The 18,781-nt window shown below is 38.3% G+C and overlaps 2 protein-coding genes across 2 annotated transcripts; both read right to left on the reverse strand.

Annotated features, from left to right (window-relative positions):
• Positions 1–5,077: 5,077 nt before the first annotated feature.
• On the reverse strand, positions 5,078–17,090 carry fs(1)Ya (female sterile (1) Young arrest). Its single transcript, XM_065220837.1, has 3 exons — positions 16,989–17,090; positions 16,704–16,925; positions 5,078–7,232 (listed from the first exon to the last, which is right to left on the reverse strand). Exons 1-3 carry the CDS (start codon positions 17,004–17,006, stop codon positions 5,361–5,363), a joined length of 2,112 nt encoding a protein of 703 aa, XP_065076909.1. The 5' UTR covers positions 17,007–17,090; the 3' UTR covers positions 5,078–5,360.
• Positions 17,030–17,911, reverse strand: LOC135700350 (RNA-binding protein 48). Its single transcript, XM_065220839.1, has 3 exons — positions 17,725–17,911; positions 17,483–17,633; positions 17,030–17,415 (listed from the first exon to the last, which is right to left on the reverse strand). Exons 1-3 carry the CDS (start codon positions 17,836–17,838, stop codon positions 17,126–17,128), a joined length of 555 nt encoding a protein of 184 aa, XP_065076911.1. The 5' UTR covers positions 17,839–17,911; the 3' UTR covers positions 17,030–17,125.
• Between the last annotated feature and the right edge of the window lie 870 nt (positions 17,912–18,781).

An 18,781-nucleotide genomic window follows, 5' to 3' on the forward strand; every position in this document is an offset into this window, starting at 1 on the left:
TCATCCTCATCTTCAGAATCTCTTATCTGTAGCCTCTTGAAATCATATGTAGCTATCAATTTCAATTTCAACCGGCGCTTCTTCTACAAAATTGACACTTTTACGATTGTTTAATTTGTAGCAATTACGCTTTACGTGACCTCTTTTTTTTTGCAAAAGTTACATATTACGTTCACGTGAGGATTTTCATTCTTATAAACTATAACGATTTGAATAACTGGCTCCCGGTTGGTCATCATAATAATTTCGACGATCATATCGATTGCCACTGAAATGTGCATTGCTCACGGTCCCTACTAGTGCTCCTGCTTCTGCTGCGATAACGCCTATCGTAACCACGCGAAGCAGATCAATCTCTTTTGTCCATATCGTTCCATTGCTTTTCATTGCCTAATCTATATTTCACCGTCAATTCCTTTGCACGAAACTTAGCTAACTCACTCCGAATAACCATTTCTTCTACCTCCTTCAACGTCATGTCATCTCTCATCAACAGTTTATATTTCAATTCTTGATCCCTCAATCTTTTTTTAGCTTACTAATCATACCATCATATGCAATATCTGATATTTCAAGCCCCGGATAAATCAATTCAATCTCCTCAAAAATAACCCGACTGCTCAGCGCGATGAAAAGGTTCTTCTTTTTTATATCTGCAATATTGTTCAGCTGATATAAGATCTGCATCCGTTTCTTCAAGCTGGTAAAGCTAGAGCCACGGACATAATGGTCTACGCTCCCAAAGCAGACATTTTAATGAATCAGAATGTATCGAACGGCGATCACTTTACAACAGATCGAAATAGAAAAGAAAGAAAAAAACTGTGCGACTTACTTGAGCTTTAATTCCTTACTCTGGTCTGCCGTTACCGTTATTCCAATTTGCAGTGATGAACACTCCTCTGGCGTTACTGTACTCTGCACACCGATCCGCCTATGCTATAAAACTTTCTCCACTTTTTTTCGGGTTCTCTTTTTTGCCAGACGTTCGACAGTTTGCTCTCACTGCCGACGATGCTGCTTACTACTGGACTCTCTCAATCTCTCACTTTATCTCCAAGTTCACCGTAACTACTCAGCAACAAGCTTGTCTTTACTATCGTAATCACTAATTTCGCTTAACTGTTCGCCGAGCTTTTCTCAGTGACTCTCGTTCTGACTCACTTTTGACGCAAAATTTCTTTGGTAATTATCGCTCACCAAACCAAATAAGATTGTTTGCTTCATTCAATCTGCAACACTTTTTCGGTTTTATATTATACTAGCTTAGTGTGCCCGGCCTTGCCGGGATTCAATATTAGCTTGAGTTTATGCATTAATTAACCACTTCATTCGAGCAGTTAAAATAACGTTTAATACCACTCGAACTTTTAAATAAAACATTATTTTAAGATGTTTTCTTCTAGAACCACGAGAAAAGTAGCCAACATTTGTGCGTTTCATAAAAAAATATAAATTAGTTGGTCCAGTTTTGTGAAATCGCTGGTAGAAAGTCACGCCAAAACTGCTTGACAAAGTAGTCAATTTAAAAAAAAGGCATGCTATATTGAACGTAGCCCCCCCCCCCCTCTTATCTAAGGGACTACCCCCCTATGACCACCACATGCCAAATTTAGTTCCATTTGCTTGATTAGTTCTCGAGTTATACAGAAATTTCTGTTTCATTTCTATGGGATCCCCCCCCCCCACTTACATAGGAGGGAGGGGTCTCGAACCATCATAAGAACCTTTCCCGGCCTCAAAAACCCCTACATACAAATTTTCACGCTGATCGGTTCAGTAGTTTCCGAGTCTATAAATAAGGGTCAGACAGACAGACAGAAATTCATTTTTATATATAGATTATTTTTTTCTCCCCCCCCCAACTAACATTTTCTGCTTTGTAAGCCTACTTTTGCAGCGTTGTGCTGTAAAGTAGCTGAAAAAAAGCTGTAGATACAGCTATAAGCAGAAGCTAGCAAAATTGTTTTGTAGAGCGTTTACTCAACTTTTTCACAACCATTATTCAATTTACCAATCTCACTGAATAACAACAGCCAATAAACGCTAAAGTCACTTTTATATTACACATCCTAATCAACTTTCAACTTGTAGCTGCAAAACAAAGCTAATAAAGTGAATATTTTACTCATTTGATTTTTTTTTCGTTTATTAAGGACATTTGATGGCTTCTACACAACCAACCACTCCACAGTGGTCCAGAATGCAGATTTAGGTGGAATGATATGTTTTGAGCTTGAAATTGAAACTTTAGACTAAAAGTCTCTTCTACAAAGTTGTTCCTTATAGTTAGGCCCTCATTTTTATGACAATGAATTCTAGGGTGGTTCCTATTATCATTAAAATCAAAAATCTAACTTTTTTGTTTGAATAAATTAAGGTATACATTCTTGGGCAAAGTTATAGCTAAGCTAATTTCAAGCAACTTTGTTGAAAATAACTTTTTTGTAACTCTTAAATTGGCCAATTTAGAGCTATTTTCTTGAATTAAGTTAGGGTGGCTCTTAAAAAACAGTAGTTTTGCTCTAGTTTTCTTTTTTCGAATTTCTCAGCAAAGATGTCTTCAGATAACTTTTAGATCTTAAGAAGGCGCAAATTTTTGCTGCTCAAAGCTTGTCTATATCTTTCGCCGATCAAGAGTTATTGACGTTCATTGGATTATCTTATAGCGCAAATTTATTAGACTTCCACATAACAGGAATATGTCATATTGGTTCAGTGTAGTAAAGCTCACAAACCACCGGCACGAAACAGTCTATCCGTATTAAGTGATTGTAACACAATTTCTTTCCTGTTCCACGGCTCTTTTCATGCACGCTTCCACTAGCCGCTACAAGAATAACGTTGTTCTTTTATTTCACTACCTTGCTTTTTTCTTCACTAATTGCTTTAAACAGAATTTTCCACTCGTTGCTACTGCTATGTCCCAAACCGGGGTAATTCCAGTGGATGGATATGGCTGTCATAGCACTTAAGTTTGCTGCGTACCGAACATCTGCAATGTTGTCAGCGGTACCATGATATGTTTTGTTGTTTTGATGTTGAGTACGTGTATTCAGCTATGTCAAACCCCTGGGGTAATTAGCTTCGGATATATAAGTAATAAATATGACTTGTTTGCTGTATACACAAAGTTCAACTGACCAACTCAGACCTCTCAGATCTGCCTTTATTCAGATTTCCTGCTTCACCTAAACATCACTTTAACGTTTCACTCTCTCTACGTTAAATATTAATCACGACTATTCTACCGATCATAACATGCTCAAGACTCACTCATTTCGTTTCAGCAAAAGTGGAAGATCAAGGTCATCGCAAGAAAATCACAAGCTATATTCTTCACAAGGAAACACAGCCCTCGCAATCTCCCTCAGCACCAAATAATTACCAACGGGCAGGCGATACCCTGGTCAGAAGAAGTCACATATCTCATACAGTTTGAAGAAGTGCGATAAACTGCCAAGATTACAGTGTATCTTGTCAATATTTTTTTTACTTTATTAAACAAATTTTTAACCTTTGGCTAGTTCTAGAGATGGATTACACTATTTACTATATGTCAAGCTAATAAAATCATCCAGAAAATGTAAATTCGTGAAATAGGATTAATATTTAGGTCATCAAAATTCGGAAGCGATTTTCTAGATATGGTGATTTTGGAATTACGCCCTTTTCAAATGTTAGTCTAGAGTTCATCTCCGACAATGAGCATTCATACGGAAGGAAAGCTGCTTACAGGTGACATTGACTGCCCAACACTGCTGTCACAGCTAAATATGTATGCCCCTGAGAGGTCTCTTCGTCAACGCGACTTTCTGTTTTTGGAACCACGGAGCCGGAATTATACACAACACGAGCCAATTCGAGCAATCAGCCGGCAATTCAACAACTTTTTTTATATGTTCGACATAATTGTCAGTTGAATTTTTCAATAAACAATAACAATAAGGGCGTAAACGCGATGATCGATTCTCTTCGTCGATTTTTTCTTTTGTTAATAACTCGCTAGAATTAACGTTTCTCGGTGCGTTTGCTGTTGCTTTTGATAGCCAATACAACCTGTCACAACTCTGCATTGAACAAATTCTGAAAAATTGTTTCGCTTAACTGTAGCAATACAAAGAGAAAATCGATGAAGAGAATCGATCACCCTTATGCATGCTCACTGTCGAAATCGTCTTCCGTTCAATGCTAACCTATATAGCCTTGGTTTTTACTTTAGAAAAGGAAGTGAATCATGCAGTGGTTGCCAGTTTTGCGAAAGCAAAAGCAACAAAGAACTAGGGTTTTCAAACCGGTGGACGGAACTCAAATACCTTCTCCTCAAAGGCGGCGATCCCACGGAAAGAATTTGAGATCTAGTAAGGAGCACTGATAATATTATAGTTGGTTGGTTGGTTGTCTTTATTAAGGAGATTTTCAGCCAGACGCTGGTTCATCTCCGGATATTATAGCCCTAATTTCTACCGTTTTAGAGAACGCAGACGAAGAAGGAGATGCGATTTGTCAACAAAGTTAAGCCTAACACGCTAACTTGAAAGTACTCATTAATGAGTAAAAAAAAGACCCATTTTGAAGAAAAGTGGCTTAACTCATTAATTATTAAACAATTTTACCCATTATCTGTTACCCATTAATGATTAACAATTACTCATTAATGGGTAACAGATACTCATTAATGGGTAAAAAATTTACTCATTTAATGAGTTAAGCCACTTTTCTTCAAAATGGGTCTTTTTCAACCATTAATGGGTACTTTCAAGTTAGCGTGAAGGACACGATTGATGGAATCCTTTGCAACTTCGTATTTTCACAGGGCCACATCTGACGATCTAGTTAATGTACAAAATTAAAAATGAATCTACATGTTTGCTGCAATAATTTTCAGATCTGTATGACTGCATGATTAGTGCCAGTGGAGTGATTTCATGAACCTTGTCCGTAAGAACAAGAGAGAAGAATTAAGAATTTTATATTTTCATTCTTGTGACCCGAAATTTCTGAACCACCAAAACAATTTCATAGAATAGAATTGAATGATCTAGGAGGATTGCACCGTTCCGAAGAGGATTTCAGGGCCATGATATTCTGCCTAACTCTCCACTTGTTATCATGTATCTTTCAAGTTATTCATATTTATTTACTCGATATGATGACACATTATGGCACCTCTAAAGCAAATGTCACATAGGTACACGCAATACATAGATAATAGCAAGTGAATACACATTTAGAAAACTTCGCCTTACCGTGCTTCTATGACACTTATTATTAGCTCTAGATCTCATACATTGATTCTAATAAAAAGGTAAAATTGAACTGTTACTTACTCGCATCGGATTGCCACTGATTCCCTTGTCTTACACGTCGCTTCCACTGCTCGCGCGGCTACTGTTTTTTCTCATGCGTTCGATGGGTTGCCTTCCTTGAATGCGCTTTCTCTTGGCCAACGGGCTCGAAGTCGGACGCATTGATGCATTGCCAATTGTTTCGTAAGGTCTCGTGTAGACGGAATTGGTCCGTCTTCGCTTGGTTCCCGACTGGTCAAACGATGAAGGCTCGTCCAATTCAGATGAGGTACAGGTTGTTTGTCGCCCTGGTAGACGATTTCTCAAGAATCCAGCAAATGACGACGCTTTCTGCGCCAAGTTTAAAGAGAAGGTAGCGGATCCGCTATCGGAGCCACTGGAATATTCGGGGCTATCGGTGCCCAGATCTTCCCGAATATCCGTTCGTGATGCAAGCCTAATAACGTTCGACACTATGGTCCACAGCTTTCCGGTACTGGGAACTACCGCTGAGGGTTCCTTTTTCAGTTTGTGGTGCGAATTCAATCTCGTTGGAGGTAGAAAAACATCGTCAGAATTGGAAGTGTCGTTGCCATTATGTAAGAACGATTTGAGGCCCGTATCTTGCAGTGCCGAACAACTGAAGCTGCGTGGTGGTATGGAGCATGGCGTTGCCCACACGTCAACGGTTTCATTTGGATCCAGATGATGCTCGCCAATTCGGGTCATTTCCGGGGTTGTAAAGGATATGGCCTTCTTCAGCATCGCGCCCGCAATTTTGGGAGTGTCCTGGTAGTAGCTGGGGAACGCCTTCAGTTTCGCAAACTCGCTAGCAATCATGCTTTGCTCAACGATTTTGTGATTGTCACGGTTTTCCTGATCCACATTGTCAGTTTTTTCAAGGGAAGCTTCGTTTTGATGAGTTTCGAAATATTCGGAAATGGGTCTACTAACGTCATCCAACTGGTAAAGACTAGAATCTTCGCTGTGCGCTTTCGAGGGACAAGATATTTTGGCATTCTTATGGTTTCCAAAGGACGATTCACTGGAGGACCGCTTCAATACAGGAGTTGTTCTGAGATCCAGTGCTTTCCGAGATGGAGATCCAACGGTGCTATTCGAGTCACTGCTTCCTGTTGAATTGAAACTCATTTTGCGCTGTGTGCCAGGAGCCAACATTTTGGAGTAATGGGTATGCTGGGCGATAGCTCTTTGGATACTTTTGGACATGACATGTCGAAGGGGAGTGGCAACTGCCTTGGATCGGCTTTTGACAATAGCCCGAACTTTCTCCAGTTCATACGACGTTGGTGAGATTGGTGTGTGATCGTCGTTTCGGGAATCCGATTCATTGCCACTATTGTGAATGCTGGACATTTGCCCCAATGCACTAGCATTCGATTCGTTCGAACATTTCATTTTTGGGACAACTGCGCCCACCATCGGCGTTGATGTAGTACGCGCCATTTTTTTACCTGGACTAAGCTGTCCTGCATCGCACGTAATGACCGCGGAAATGTTATTTGAGGCATTCATACTGTCGAAGCTAAGACGACTCTTTCGTTTCCATCTTAAATTAATTTTGGTTAACGGTGTCAGCAGGGCCTCGTTTGGTTCTCCAATTTCTTCGATGGGATCCGTTATTGCGAGCAGCTCTTTCGAAATGGCCGGTGTTGTGATCAATGCTTTGGTCTTGATTGCGGTCGCTGGAATTGTTTTGCTGCTACGGTCGGCATTGGAATGATTCAACGTATCGGTTCTGTTGTTTTCATCAATGTTTTCCTTATTCTCCACTTCAATGGAATTTTCCACGGGAATTTCCTGGATGGTAGGAATATTAGGACTACGCTCCAGACTGCAAACATGGTCCATTGTGTTGGCATCGTTTTCAGCGAATGGTGTACATCGCGGTAGCGTCTTAAAGTCGGAAGCAGTGAGAAATACCTGGAAAGGGACGTGATATGTTAGTTGTCTACATATGTAGGTTCCGATTTGATTGTAGGGGATCTAGGGGCAAGATTGTTTGTGCTTGGTGTTCCATATTATGGATTTTATATGAGTTTGTAAACCGAACGGCAAGTTTATGAAATTGCCTTGATGTATCATCAATATAATTTAAATTAAAACATATTAAAAGCTGTTAATAGATTTTTTTAAATTCATGTCAGCTGATTTAGTGCCCATCCTAAGGGCAAAGCGTTCATGCGTCCGAAATGGAATGAAACCCGTTTATTAACAATAACTTGATATTCTAAACCATATTAGTGACCACTTTTATTGGGAACTGTTGAATTTTACGATATTTTTCAATACAAAACAAGCGGCGCCGAGGTGATTTTCTGAGGTATAAAATCTCTGATCACGCCGTAGTAAAGCCGTTGATCCCCGGTCCATGAGTTTATGGGTCGATAGGTAGGGTTCAGGTGTGGGAACAGCACTCCAGTATTGTTGATGACATTTTAATTTGACACAGAAATGGAGTATAGTCGCTATATTCATAGTCTGGCGGATAGAATTTCGATCTATCATAAAGCGGAAACAATTCAATCTATTTTAGACCAACAATTGAAAAGGTACTATGAACTTTTATTAACATAACGTTGATTATTCTTTCCTCGTCAATCGAACGCAAATTACCGGCATCATCGGATAGGGTAAACTTTCGCCAACCCAAAGATAATGTTAGTTTGCGTAGGCGAGCCTTGAGTCACGAGAAAAGGGTTTACGAAGTTTTGTTCGCAATAGCTGATGTGCTCTTTTCTGTTGTTGGTCGTGATTTGCTCGATTGATTCCGCTATTTGACAGCTCAATTGGTTCCCGAGATTCTATCCGCCAGACTATGAATATAGCGACTATAAAATGGAGGAGTGGCACTGTCGTAAAAATACCAGGGTTCATTGTAGGTGGTTGAAGTTTACGCATTTACGAGAGTGTAAAATTTATGATGCACTGTGTAAATATCCTTATCGATTTTTATGAAGGTATCATCTGGAAAGTGTTACATTTTGAACTGTATATAGTTTTTTTTTGTCGTGGAATAGTCCTCCATACCGATATTATAGGAAACGACCGTTGAGTTCGTTGCTTTTTACCCTTCTTCCAAATATCGGTTTTGTCCACCAAGCTTATCAGGTTCTGATAATTCTCTCAAAATTGTAATTCATTTGGATGGGAGCGCATACTGCACTGGCCCTTTCAAGTTTATAGGAGAATTACTATGGGAAAAGTAAACGTTTTGTTCTTAATGTTCTAGCCCTTCGATATAGTTATAACATGTTATAACGGTTGTCAAATAATTGCAACACAGAAACCACCATCAAGATAGCGCTATAACATGTTATAATCAAAATCTCATCGAATTTTTCGTCATGACAAAACGTGACAGTTTTGTGATTATCGTAATTACTAGCTCATTTATTACTTTTAAAGTTACTTGTACCGAGAAAATCGTAATAATATATTCACTCTACCGATAACATACGGTTACATGCTTGAATTAATCTAAATCAGTTAGAAATGTAAATGTAAAAACCGTAATAGAATTATTCTCATGAGTGCTTGATCATTGGAAAATGACAAGAAAACGACTGATAGGTAGTTTCGTCTCGTGATAGTGAGAGGACCTGTTTTCTCATTCTCACATGACGGCGGTGATATTTACCATCTTTGGTTATAACTCTGTAGTCTGAACTAGAGTCGGTGTATAATGAGTCACGCCAAGAGTGAAGCCAAGTCTACCTATTGAACTGTCAAACCGGCTACCTATCGTGCAAAGTAAACAAGCATTACGATGCTATGAAAGGTCCACGAAAGGTATTGCAATTAAATATTAAATATAACCGAAGAAATGATCATATACACGCAGTGAGCATTACATTTGTCATGCGATACGTTTTGTAATGATCAGTAATGACAATTTCTACTATTTTTCCTTAAGATAATTCCACAAAATCACTGATATAATGATATACTACAGCCGTTATTTCTTTTCCTCGCTATAAGTCATTTGAAGTTGATGCAGAAGTCCTCTGTTGCCAAGTTAAAAGATAGGGAATCTTTCGAAAACCGTGATGCGAGTTCAACTGTTTTTCTCTTGGCGTGACTCATTATACACCTACTCTAGTCTGAACGTACTATAACCTTCGAGAAAGTTTGCTGCTCTTATGGGAAATTTTTTATCAGCTACAACTTTGCCAAAGACCATTACATTTTGATTAGAATTCAAGGTATTAATTGATTTCGAAACCGATAATTTTCTGACATCATCAATCAACTGCTTTCAGGGCAACACTACATCTTGCACTTATGACATAGTAGCACAGACAAACATACATAACGCATTGAGTAATTTTCACCGTAAAACATGTATGTATGTATGTATGTATATACAATCCAACTTCCACTGACTGTCCGGCAGTGTTTTTATGGAAGAAAAATGTTTGCAATATAATCTATTATTATCTTATACTGATCCCATTGCAAACAATTTTAGCCCGGAAGTTGAAAGGATAGCTCTGTTGAGATTCAGTAACCCATTTCAGAATGACTGGTCACTCACGTCCATTCCGAGGTTACTTTCACTTACAACAAGCCCCGCATACACGTAGTACCGATATAAAATGTATGTTGGTACTGCGTGTACAGGGTGCGTGACGAATTTTTGCAGTAAATTTCAAATAGTAATTTCTCATGCTTGTGCATCATGTTTTAGATATATTTGGCAGCACTGGATAGCTTATACTGTTAGGTGTAAGATTTAAACAAACAATGTTTAGTAAACGTAAAGATGTCGAAACAAGAAAGCAATCTGTCAGCCGTTGTCGCTTTGTTGCGCGCCGGAGTATGCATGAAAGAAATAATTCGGTCGGTAAATGTGTCTGAAATAACAGTGTATAATATTAAAAAAAGGCTTGGGAAAGTGATAAGACGGAGCACCTGCTCATACTGCTAATAAAGCACAGAAATGGCTTACGGAAAATATTTCGTAAATTTGGGAGGAAGAAATTTGGCCCCCAAGCAGTCCCGATATCAATCCGTTGGATTATTTTGTATAGGGCGTCGTAAAAGGGGGTAACAATAGAACCCCTCACACCACACTTAAGTCGCTAAAAGCCTTGCTAAAAGCTAAAATCAAGGCAGTGATGACATCTATGGATCGAAACATTTTAAAACGTGCATACTGCAGTTTCCGGAAGCGTCTAACTACAGTCGTCAAAAGGGAAGGCAATTTTTTTGAATAAATTTACTTACAACTTCCATATGTTGCGAAAGAAAATAAATCGCACAAAATTCATTGCTAGAATAACTAACTGGTGTATTTTTTCTCAAATATGCCATTTACTGCAAAAATTCGTCACGCACCCTGTACACTTCCATCGTCAAAGCAATTCCTGCTTTGTAGATGGCACGTATTTAGTAGGATGCATTTCATATTTTTATATCTAGTTGTAGTCAGTTAGATCTCACCGCTTATGTATTGTGTCCTTTTCAACAGCACTTAATCGATTTCGATGGAAATTTTTTAACAATTTTGTTTCGAATTCCTCTTGATTCATCTGGTGGCAGCCCTTGCTTCCATTTGCATACTGTTTCTTTTATCGTTTCTCTTCTCTAATTCCACCAATTGCTCAATATTATCCAAAGCCGTCACCAAACTTCCTTCTCCCATTCTTTGCGAGTATGCGCTTTTTTTCACTCTTTTTCTAAAATTTCATACGGAACTTAACCCAGTATTTTCACGTACTCTAGAGGTACCTGTTTTGCCCGCGAATCGGTTGCGGAAGATTCCCTCAGAGAAATAACGTTTTCTCCTCGACAAACACAAGCAGCGTGCTTTAAAAATTTATTTTTCGGAACGGGTTCCTCTCGACGAGGACACATTTCTTAAGCTTTTTGTCTGAATCACGAACACCTAAAAACACTTGAAATCATTGCAATCGTAATTTTCACTGTAAAACATTGTCACTAAAACGGTACCGCCATCTGGTGACTACACAGTCATGGGCAGCACACTGAACAGATGGCGGTAGTGTGTAAACGTCAAACTCAAAGAACATCCGGAGACGAACCAGCCAGGGCTAAAAGTCTCCTTAATAAAGATATAAAAAACTCAAAGAAATTGAATATGTGTTCAATCAAAAAGTGGTCTTCATCAAATTTGTAGCTGGGAAATTAGTACCGATAGCAAACTTTTCCATTCATCATTACACCGACTGGCTAGAACGATGAGAACAAAAAGTTCACTTTTCCCATAGTAATTCCCATATCAACTTTACATGGCCAGTGCAGTATGAGTTCGCATTCAAATGACCTCAAATTCTGAGAGAATTATCAGGGACTGATTAATAATCGATTGATCTTGATGGAGCCCAAAATTTACTGAGATACAGAGCAATTTTGTGAGGTCTATAATAGGCTGAACGCGATCGGACTGAATGGGCCATAAGATTTTAAACAGTGAGAGATTAATTATTCAGAAACAAATTAAAAAATTGTTTTAGATATCATGAACTTGATTACAAATGAGCTCTAGAGAAAATTCTTGGAGACCTCGAAATAAGAAAATTTGTAAGTTTACACTCTGTATTCTGTACTGATAGAAATCTTTAAAAAAAAACTATGAAACTTTTTCGTGATTTGTGACACATAAAATTCTTAGTAATCCTAGATTTACAAAAAAAAAATCAGTATTGTGATTTTTTTTTTCAATCTGGGACAGAGAAAAAATCAAATATAGGTTTTTGAAAAATTTCTAAGATTGCACATTTTGCACTGAAAAAACGTTAAGGCGTTGGGACTTAAAAGAATTTTAAGGGTTTTAAAAAATTTAAATATTTGATGCATAGAATTCTACCGAGAATACCTGTAATTTTGGGGACAATTTAGAAAGAATTAAAGAGTTGATTCCAAAGAAATGCTGAGAGGGTTTTCTAAAAACAAAACTGGTAAAAAAAATTTAAGGGAGTTCTGACCAGAATTCAAAGATAATGTTTGAGATAAAGTCCTAAGAAATTCTGAGATGAATACCAAGGGATTTCTGTGGAGAAGAAAGGAAGTTCTGAATTGAATTCCTAGGTAATCGTGAGGAGAATTGCAGGTGAATTTTAATGACAGTTCTAAGTGAAATCAGATGAGTTTTGAACAAAAATTATAAGCAGAATTTAAAACGTGTTCTGAGGATTATTTCTAAAAAAAATCTGAGGAAGATTCCGAAAATATCATCAAGGGTATTGCGAGAAAAATATCTAAGATAAATAAAAATAAAATAAAGTAAAATTGTAGGAAAACTTAAAAAAAAATGTTTAAAAAAGATTTGAAGAAAATTCAAAAGAATCCAAGCGATTTCTGTGTAGAATTCTGAAAGATTTCTGAGCAGATTTTTGAGTTAAAAAAATAATTGAGAATTTATAGATAACTGAAAAGAGATTTCCCAGGGAACATTTTAGTAAGTTTCAGTAGGACTGTTGTGAACATGAAATATTCATATTTTTCCATGTCATGTGTAAAGAACAGTTACCATTCAAATTTGGTATTAAATCTGGTTTACATACATATATTTTACGTTTAGTCTGCGAAGGTTCGTGATAAAAAAAAACAATGTAGCAAAATTGTTCTTGCATCTTGTAAAGATCTTCGATCACGGTACAACTCCTTAGTTTGAACACGGAATTAAAGTCAATGGAAACTATTCTAAGTTTCTAAGCCTAGCCATGCACATCCAGAAAAAATACAACTTATACTTTAAGTGGCCGTATGTCAGGTTTACTGAGTTTTCCCGGTTCTAAGTCGCATTTCCAGATTTCTTCCGGATTTTCCGGTTATTTCCCGGTTTGCTGTCTACCCTATTTTTTTTTTCTATTGAAAATCAAATAAGAATAACTTTTATCATCACGATTAAACATTTTGCGAACTATACAAAATTTGGGATTTTTATGCGAAAATCACTATCCTGCCCAGTGTTGGAAAGTTCATTTTCAAAAAAAGTTCTTTCGCAGTTCTTTTGAGAATCATTTCTCTGAAGAACTAGCGATGCGAAAAGCGAGATGTTGATATTTTCTTTTTCTAGACTAGATTTATGCATGATGATATTTAGGTTGCATACATGTAGGAGCTAACTGTGCGTTAAAATTGGTGGGAGTATACATTTAGGATGCATTTAATACACATTATAAGGTTTTCATTTTCTATAACTCTTGTTTTACGTTACTCATAACAGCAATTCAAACTTTAATGGCTGCTCACGAGTTAACAATAAAAAAGTTCATCACATATCGGGAACGAAAAATTGTGCAAGGAAGCTGGAACAAAAAATGTACTCTCTCTTGCAGGTGAGTCAAAGTGGGAGTGATATTAGTTCCTCTCAATCTCAAACAAGAAAGTTCGCTCGGGAAATACCGCTTTGCGAAATTCCCATCGATTATTTCCCTAGTGAGAAAATCTCGCTTGCGATAATGAGCTTTTGGCGATATTTCCAACACTGATTCTGCCCAAGCTGAAACCAGTTTTATTCCATTCTTGAGACTTTTTTCCTCTAAGAACGACTATTTTGATCAAGTTCCATGAGCGCGAGCAGGAGTTATTGAATGTTGATACATTTTAATGTTTTTGTATGATATGACTTGTTCATGTTTACGTAAGATATTTCTGAAACACCCTCCCTGCCGATCATACGGCGAAAAGCTTAATTCCAAAAGACAGAAAAGCATAAGGCGGAACTTAAAAGAAGTCGAGATTTTGAAAAGACTGAATCTTCAAATGGCAGAATGCCAGAAGGCCGAAAAGGGTACGCGTGGGGCAAGCTCTGGTCTCTTTGCTCGTTACGTGCCCATCCAAGAAAAATAAAGTTTTGTTTTGGTGACCGAAAAGTTATTCCTATTTTCAATTAAACACATATAATCTCAAAGTTTCTATAGGGGTTTAATCATACAAAGCAGATCGCAAGCTGTCATGCTAAATATACTGCTTTTGAGTCAAAAGTTATTATACGTCGTTTGGTGGCCCCCTAATGTTACTTAAGTCAAAGTGTATTTACCAGGATATTCGGGAGAATTATCAATCAAAAGTCTCCTTACGTGCAACCCATTCATTATTTTAGGACCACCGAAATCATCATCACAAACAATTGACCACTTTGTCAAGCAGTTTTGGCGTGACTTTTTACCAGTGATTTCACAAAACTGAACCAACTAATTTCTATTTTTTATGAAACGCTCAAATGTTGGCTTCTTTTCTTGTGGTTCTAGAAGAAAAAAATATCAAAATAATGTTTTATTTCAAAGTTCGAGTGGTAGTAAATGTCATTTCAACTGCTCGAATGAATTGGTTGATTGATTTATCTTTATTTAGGAGGCTTTCAGCCGAATGAAGTGGTTAATTCGATTTATTCACTTTATTAATGAGAAAGCGAACGACGAACGTACAGTTTTCTCTGTGCTGTTACTTAAGACAAACGGCATCCCCATAGAAATCGAGTGACTTAAGTAACATCGAAAAATATTTTGATCGGTGGTTACGGCAAAAAGCAATTTGACTGGTAAATAAATTTTAAAATGGGATGTAATCCTATATTCGTACAGTATATAGTGTAATATCAGGAGCATCGATTGACACTGATAGCATCGACGAAACGACGTGACAGCTCATAGAAGCTACTTTTAAAATCTTGTCCAAGACGCCATATTTAAAATACGTTAAACACTACGACTATCTACTCATCCGATCAAGACATATCATGAGCAAGGACACGAACACACGTAACATTGATACTAACTTGGTTTGCGTCTCACCTCGTTTGACAGATCTGATCGCCCGTTTGACAGATCTAATCGCTCATTTGACAAATCGAATTGCGGACAAACGAAAACGACTTTGTTCACCTTTGTTACTTTGGACGTAATGAAAATTTGCTCTTGAAACATAGAAACGTACTTTTATTACTTGTCCTAAGTAAATTAAGTAGCGAAAAATAGCACATGTCACTAGTTAGATACCACTCCTCACGTACCTACATCTAGATAGAGCTGGAATTAGGGCCTAACAGCTTTTGTAAACAATGACTTCTATCGATGATTCCTAGAAATTCAAGACTCACCCACGCAAACCTAAGAGAAGAGATGACAATACGGGGGCGAAAATGAACCACTTTTTTGTCAAACGTGAACCAGCTCCTGATTGGCCGATTTCATGTGCGTACGATAGAGATAGATAAAGATAGAGATAAAAATAAAAGAGGAAGAAGCCAATTGTCACCTCTTCCTCTTAGACGCAAACCAACATCCTCATCAGGTGGGGAAAGACTTCACCTATCCGATGGATATGTTGGTCTGCGTGAGCGTGCCTTGAGTTCCTAGAAATCATCGATAGAAGTCATTGTTTACAAAAGCTGTTTCGCCCTAATTCCAGCTCTATCTAGACATATCAATTTCCTTCCGTACGAAGTGAGTCGTCCACTTGGTTATCCTCCGGTTATTATTGCGTTGCTCCATTCCCTCGTGATAACTCCATGCCAAATTAGCGGTAGAGATCTTTCTTATTGGCTCGTCACTAACAAATTCTTCGTTACCAACTGGAGATAGAACTTCAACTGGAGATATAACCACCGACGGGAGAGGTAGGGCAGGACCATGTCGATTATTAACATCAAACCGATATCAAATTCCGATTATCGTTAATATCGGATTTTAAATATCGGTTCTTTCCTTTTATTTAACGTCGGTCTCTGTTCCGCAGTCTAGTGCCAATCACTGACGAACATCGATTGCAATCCATTGACGACAATCGAATGTGCAGGAAGGCAGCTTCCACACCTGCGTAGGATACAGCACCCATTCAACACCCATGGGCCGGGACCAACGGCTTTACTTCCCTTCCGAAGGAAGACGTGACCAGAGATTTTTATGCCTCAGAAAAATCCCACCGACCTCGGCTGGGATTGAACTCAGACCCATTGGGGTGAGAAAGCAGTCCCGTTTCTAAATATCGGTTATCGTATCAATAATTTAAACCCGATATTTATCGATAATATCGGACTTATCGATATCGTCACAGCACTGACTCCAGCCTCTTTTTACAATTTCATTTTATTTTTATTTTGCATTTTGAAAACCACCTTATTTTCCTTGGATTGATCTGTGATTTTTTAAATGCATTAAATTTGGTTTAAAATTAAGATCACATGATCAAAAATTGGGGCGAAAAAAGAGGGTGGAGTACGTCTTAAATGGGAATAAAGGTATTATTGGAAACCCCAATTGAGTTTCACATAAACATCTCGAATCATTATTTATGCGCAACAAGTAGTCCACAAAATCCCAGTCTTATCCAACAACAAACTGTGGCTTCATGTTATCCTAACCTCCCAAATTAAGTACATCAGCAAACAATAGAACAGGCCAAGCATATTTAGTACATTCTCACCTTTGAGCACCGATTGCAGCGCAAAGGCAAATGTTCGGCCATGATGTGTTGAACTAGTAAATTAGTTGGCGTTATCTTGGTATCAATTCGCAGCGGGAACGGTCGATTGTTGCAGATGTAGCAAATCTGTCGTATGGCTTTCATTTCCTGGTGGGAGTTGTCTTCATGCTTTTGACGACATTTTGCACAGCAAAACACCTGCCCGCACGTCTTGCATTGAACCTGAGGAAAATAAGAGTTTACTTTACAAATCAATTGAAATCATTAGTTGTTCAAAGTCATTACCTCTATAGGAACCTTCATGGTTTACGCTTCATCCAACAGTACACAAGTAAAGAATAATGGCGACTCAGACACTACATATGTCAAATAGCATCTTCTATTGTTGCGGGGCTTGTTGCCAGTAACTACACTTTGCCGACTTAAATCCTTTTTATTCGCTTTGGTTGCATGGGACCAATGGTGTTTTGTTCAGCTGGCCCCGAAGCCTTTTTTGGTGCCGTTCGATTCAAATACAAACGATAATCCGCTTCCCGTTTCCGTTGAAACAACTTCTGTCTTAAATCTTCTGCTGTCTCCCGTTCCGGTGCGTAGGATATGTGCAGAATTCCTCCGTAGAAATTCTTTGCATCCAAGATTTTTTTGGCTCGGCGAGCTTTGTCCAGTTTCTCAAATCTAACATAAAACACGTCCGTAAAGGCTTCGACTTCAACTAAAACGAAAATAATTCAATATACCTAGGTAATACAACACTGTCGTCAAAACAAATATCCACTCACAGCTTCCGGAAGCCTTGATATTGTCGGTGACGTTCTGCACCAGTTGGACGTTGCCGTGTCGCCGTAGTTGGTCCTTCAATTCCCGCACTAGGTTAATTTGAGGTACTCCAAATACGAGCAGATGTCGAGACTCGTTCGCCACCGAGTATACCTGCAAGAAATGGATATTATTACATGAAAGTAAGTGGAAGGGCGTGTAAACACACGACCTTGAACCAAGAGCAAAATTCAATTTCCATTACCTTTACAGCGGTCAACTTGCGAGATTTGCGATATTGTGGACGAGTACGGCAATAATTAGATCGGATATGATGGTTCAAGTCTGAATTATCACTTTTTTCCGGATCACTACTCATCCTTCGGTGGAGTAGCGACAAACGTGAGGTTGTTCGCGGCTCGCATGTCGTAGTTTTGCGTTTTGCGAGGTGATTTTTGTTTATCAGGTTTATCTACACTGAGCGAATTTACCATGTCGTCATTGCATGATTAATCATTCAGAGCTATCCGATTTCTTTAACATCGAAAATAATATGAGATACCCGATTGACTGATAATTGACATTAAATGGGATGATTCATCATACATATCATAAAAGGAAATAACATCAACCACTTAATGAAGTACCGTTCAAATTTTGAAAGGTATTAACAATAAATTAATTCAAGAACAGAAATGAACTAAAATCATCCAAGTGAACCCCATAACGAAAATCATACAACAACTGTCATACGATTCATTTTCTTGTCGTTTCAGTCTCCCATTGCGTTTTGGCCTTACCATTTTTTCGCAGTTTGTTGCGTCTCTCTCGAATAGCAGTACACAGTTTTTTCGCATACCACGGGGAGTGTCACCAAAAAGCGAAAGAGAAAAAAGTTTTCGGATTCATGTGGCAAAAAAATATCTACTCGTTCCGTTCCCGTTTGATTCGAATGCTTCAGTGCCCGTAGATTGTTCGCGATCCAGCCCCCCCTCGAGGGGGTGGTCAGCGACTTTGAGGAAAGCAAGTACCAAAACGCCGAACTGCGTCTTTCGTACTACGGCAAGTCGTCGAACGAGTGGAGTTTTACAAACTGGCCAAGTGGCCATCGACAGAAACGTGTAATCAAAACAACATCCGCAGGTTGATTCAAATTCCTAGACTTCAGTAAGTTACTGGGAGGGAGGTCCTTTGTTTCAAGCAATACGATTCTAACAAAACAAATTTATCTTCCAGTGATATCTGATGAGCTCGTTTAGCAGATTTTGGGACAACATTTTCAAACTGCTTTTTGAGGCCACAAACAACCCGAGCCAACATCC

This window comes from Ochlerotatus camptorhynchus, unplaced genomic scaffold (genome assembly GCF_037179485.1).
Source record: "Ochlerotatus camptorhynchus isolate MF236.1 unplaced genomic scaffold, CSIRO-AGI_Acam_v1.1 ptg000133l, whole genome shotgun sequence".
Taxonomy (NCBI): Eukaryota; Metazoa; Arthropoda; class Insecta; order Diptera; family Culicidae; genus Ochlerotatus; species Ochlerotatus camptorhynchus.

Bases quoted from the DNA above. Each gene is read 5' to 3' on its own strand.
- LOC135700350 (XM_065220839.1), bottom strand. From the start codon at position 17,838: ATGAGTAGTGATCCGGAAAAAAGTGATAATTCAGACTTGAACCATCAT. The intron at 17,634-17,724 runs GTAATGGAAATT...CATTTCTTGCAG, and splicing joins GCAAGTTGACCGCTGTAAAG to GTATACTCGGTGGCGAACGA. The intron at 17,416-17,482 runs GTGAGTGGATAT...TTTTCGTTTTAG, and splicing joins TATCAAGGCTTCCGGAAGCT to TTGAAGTCGAAGCCTTTACG.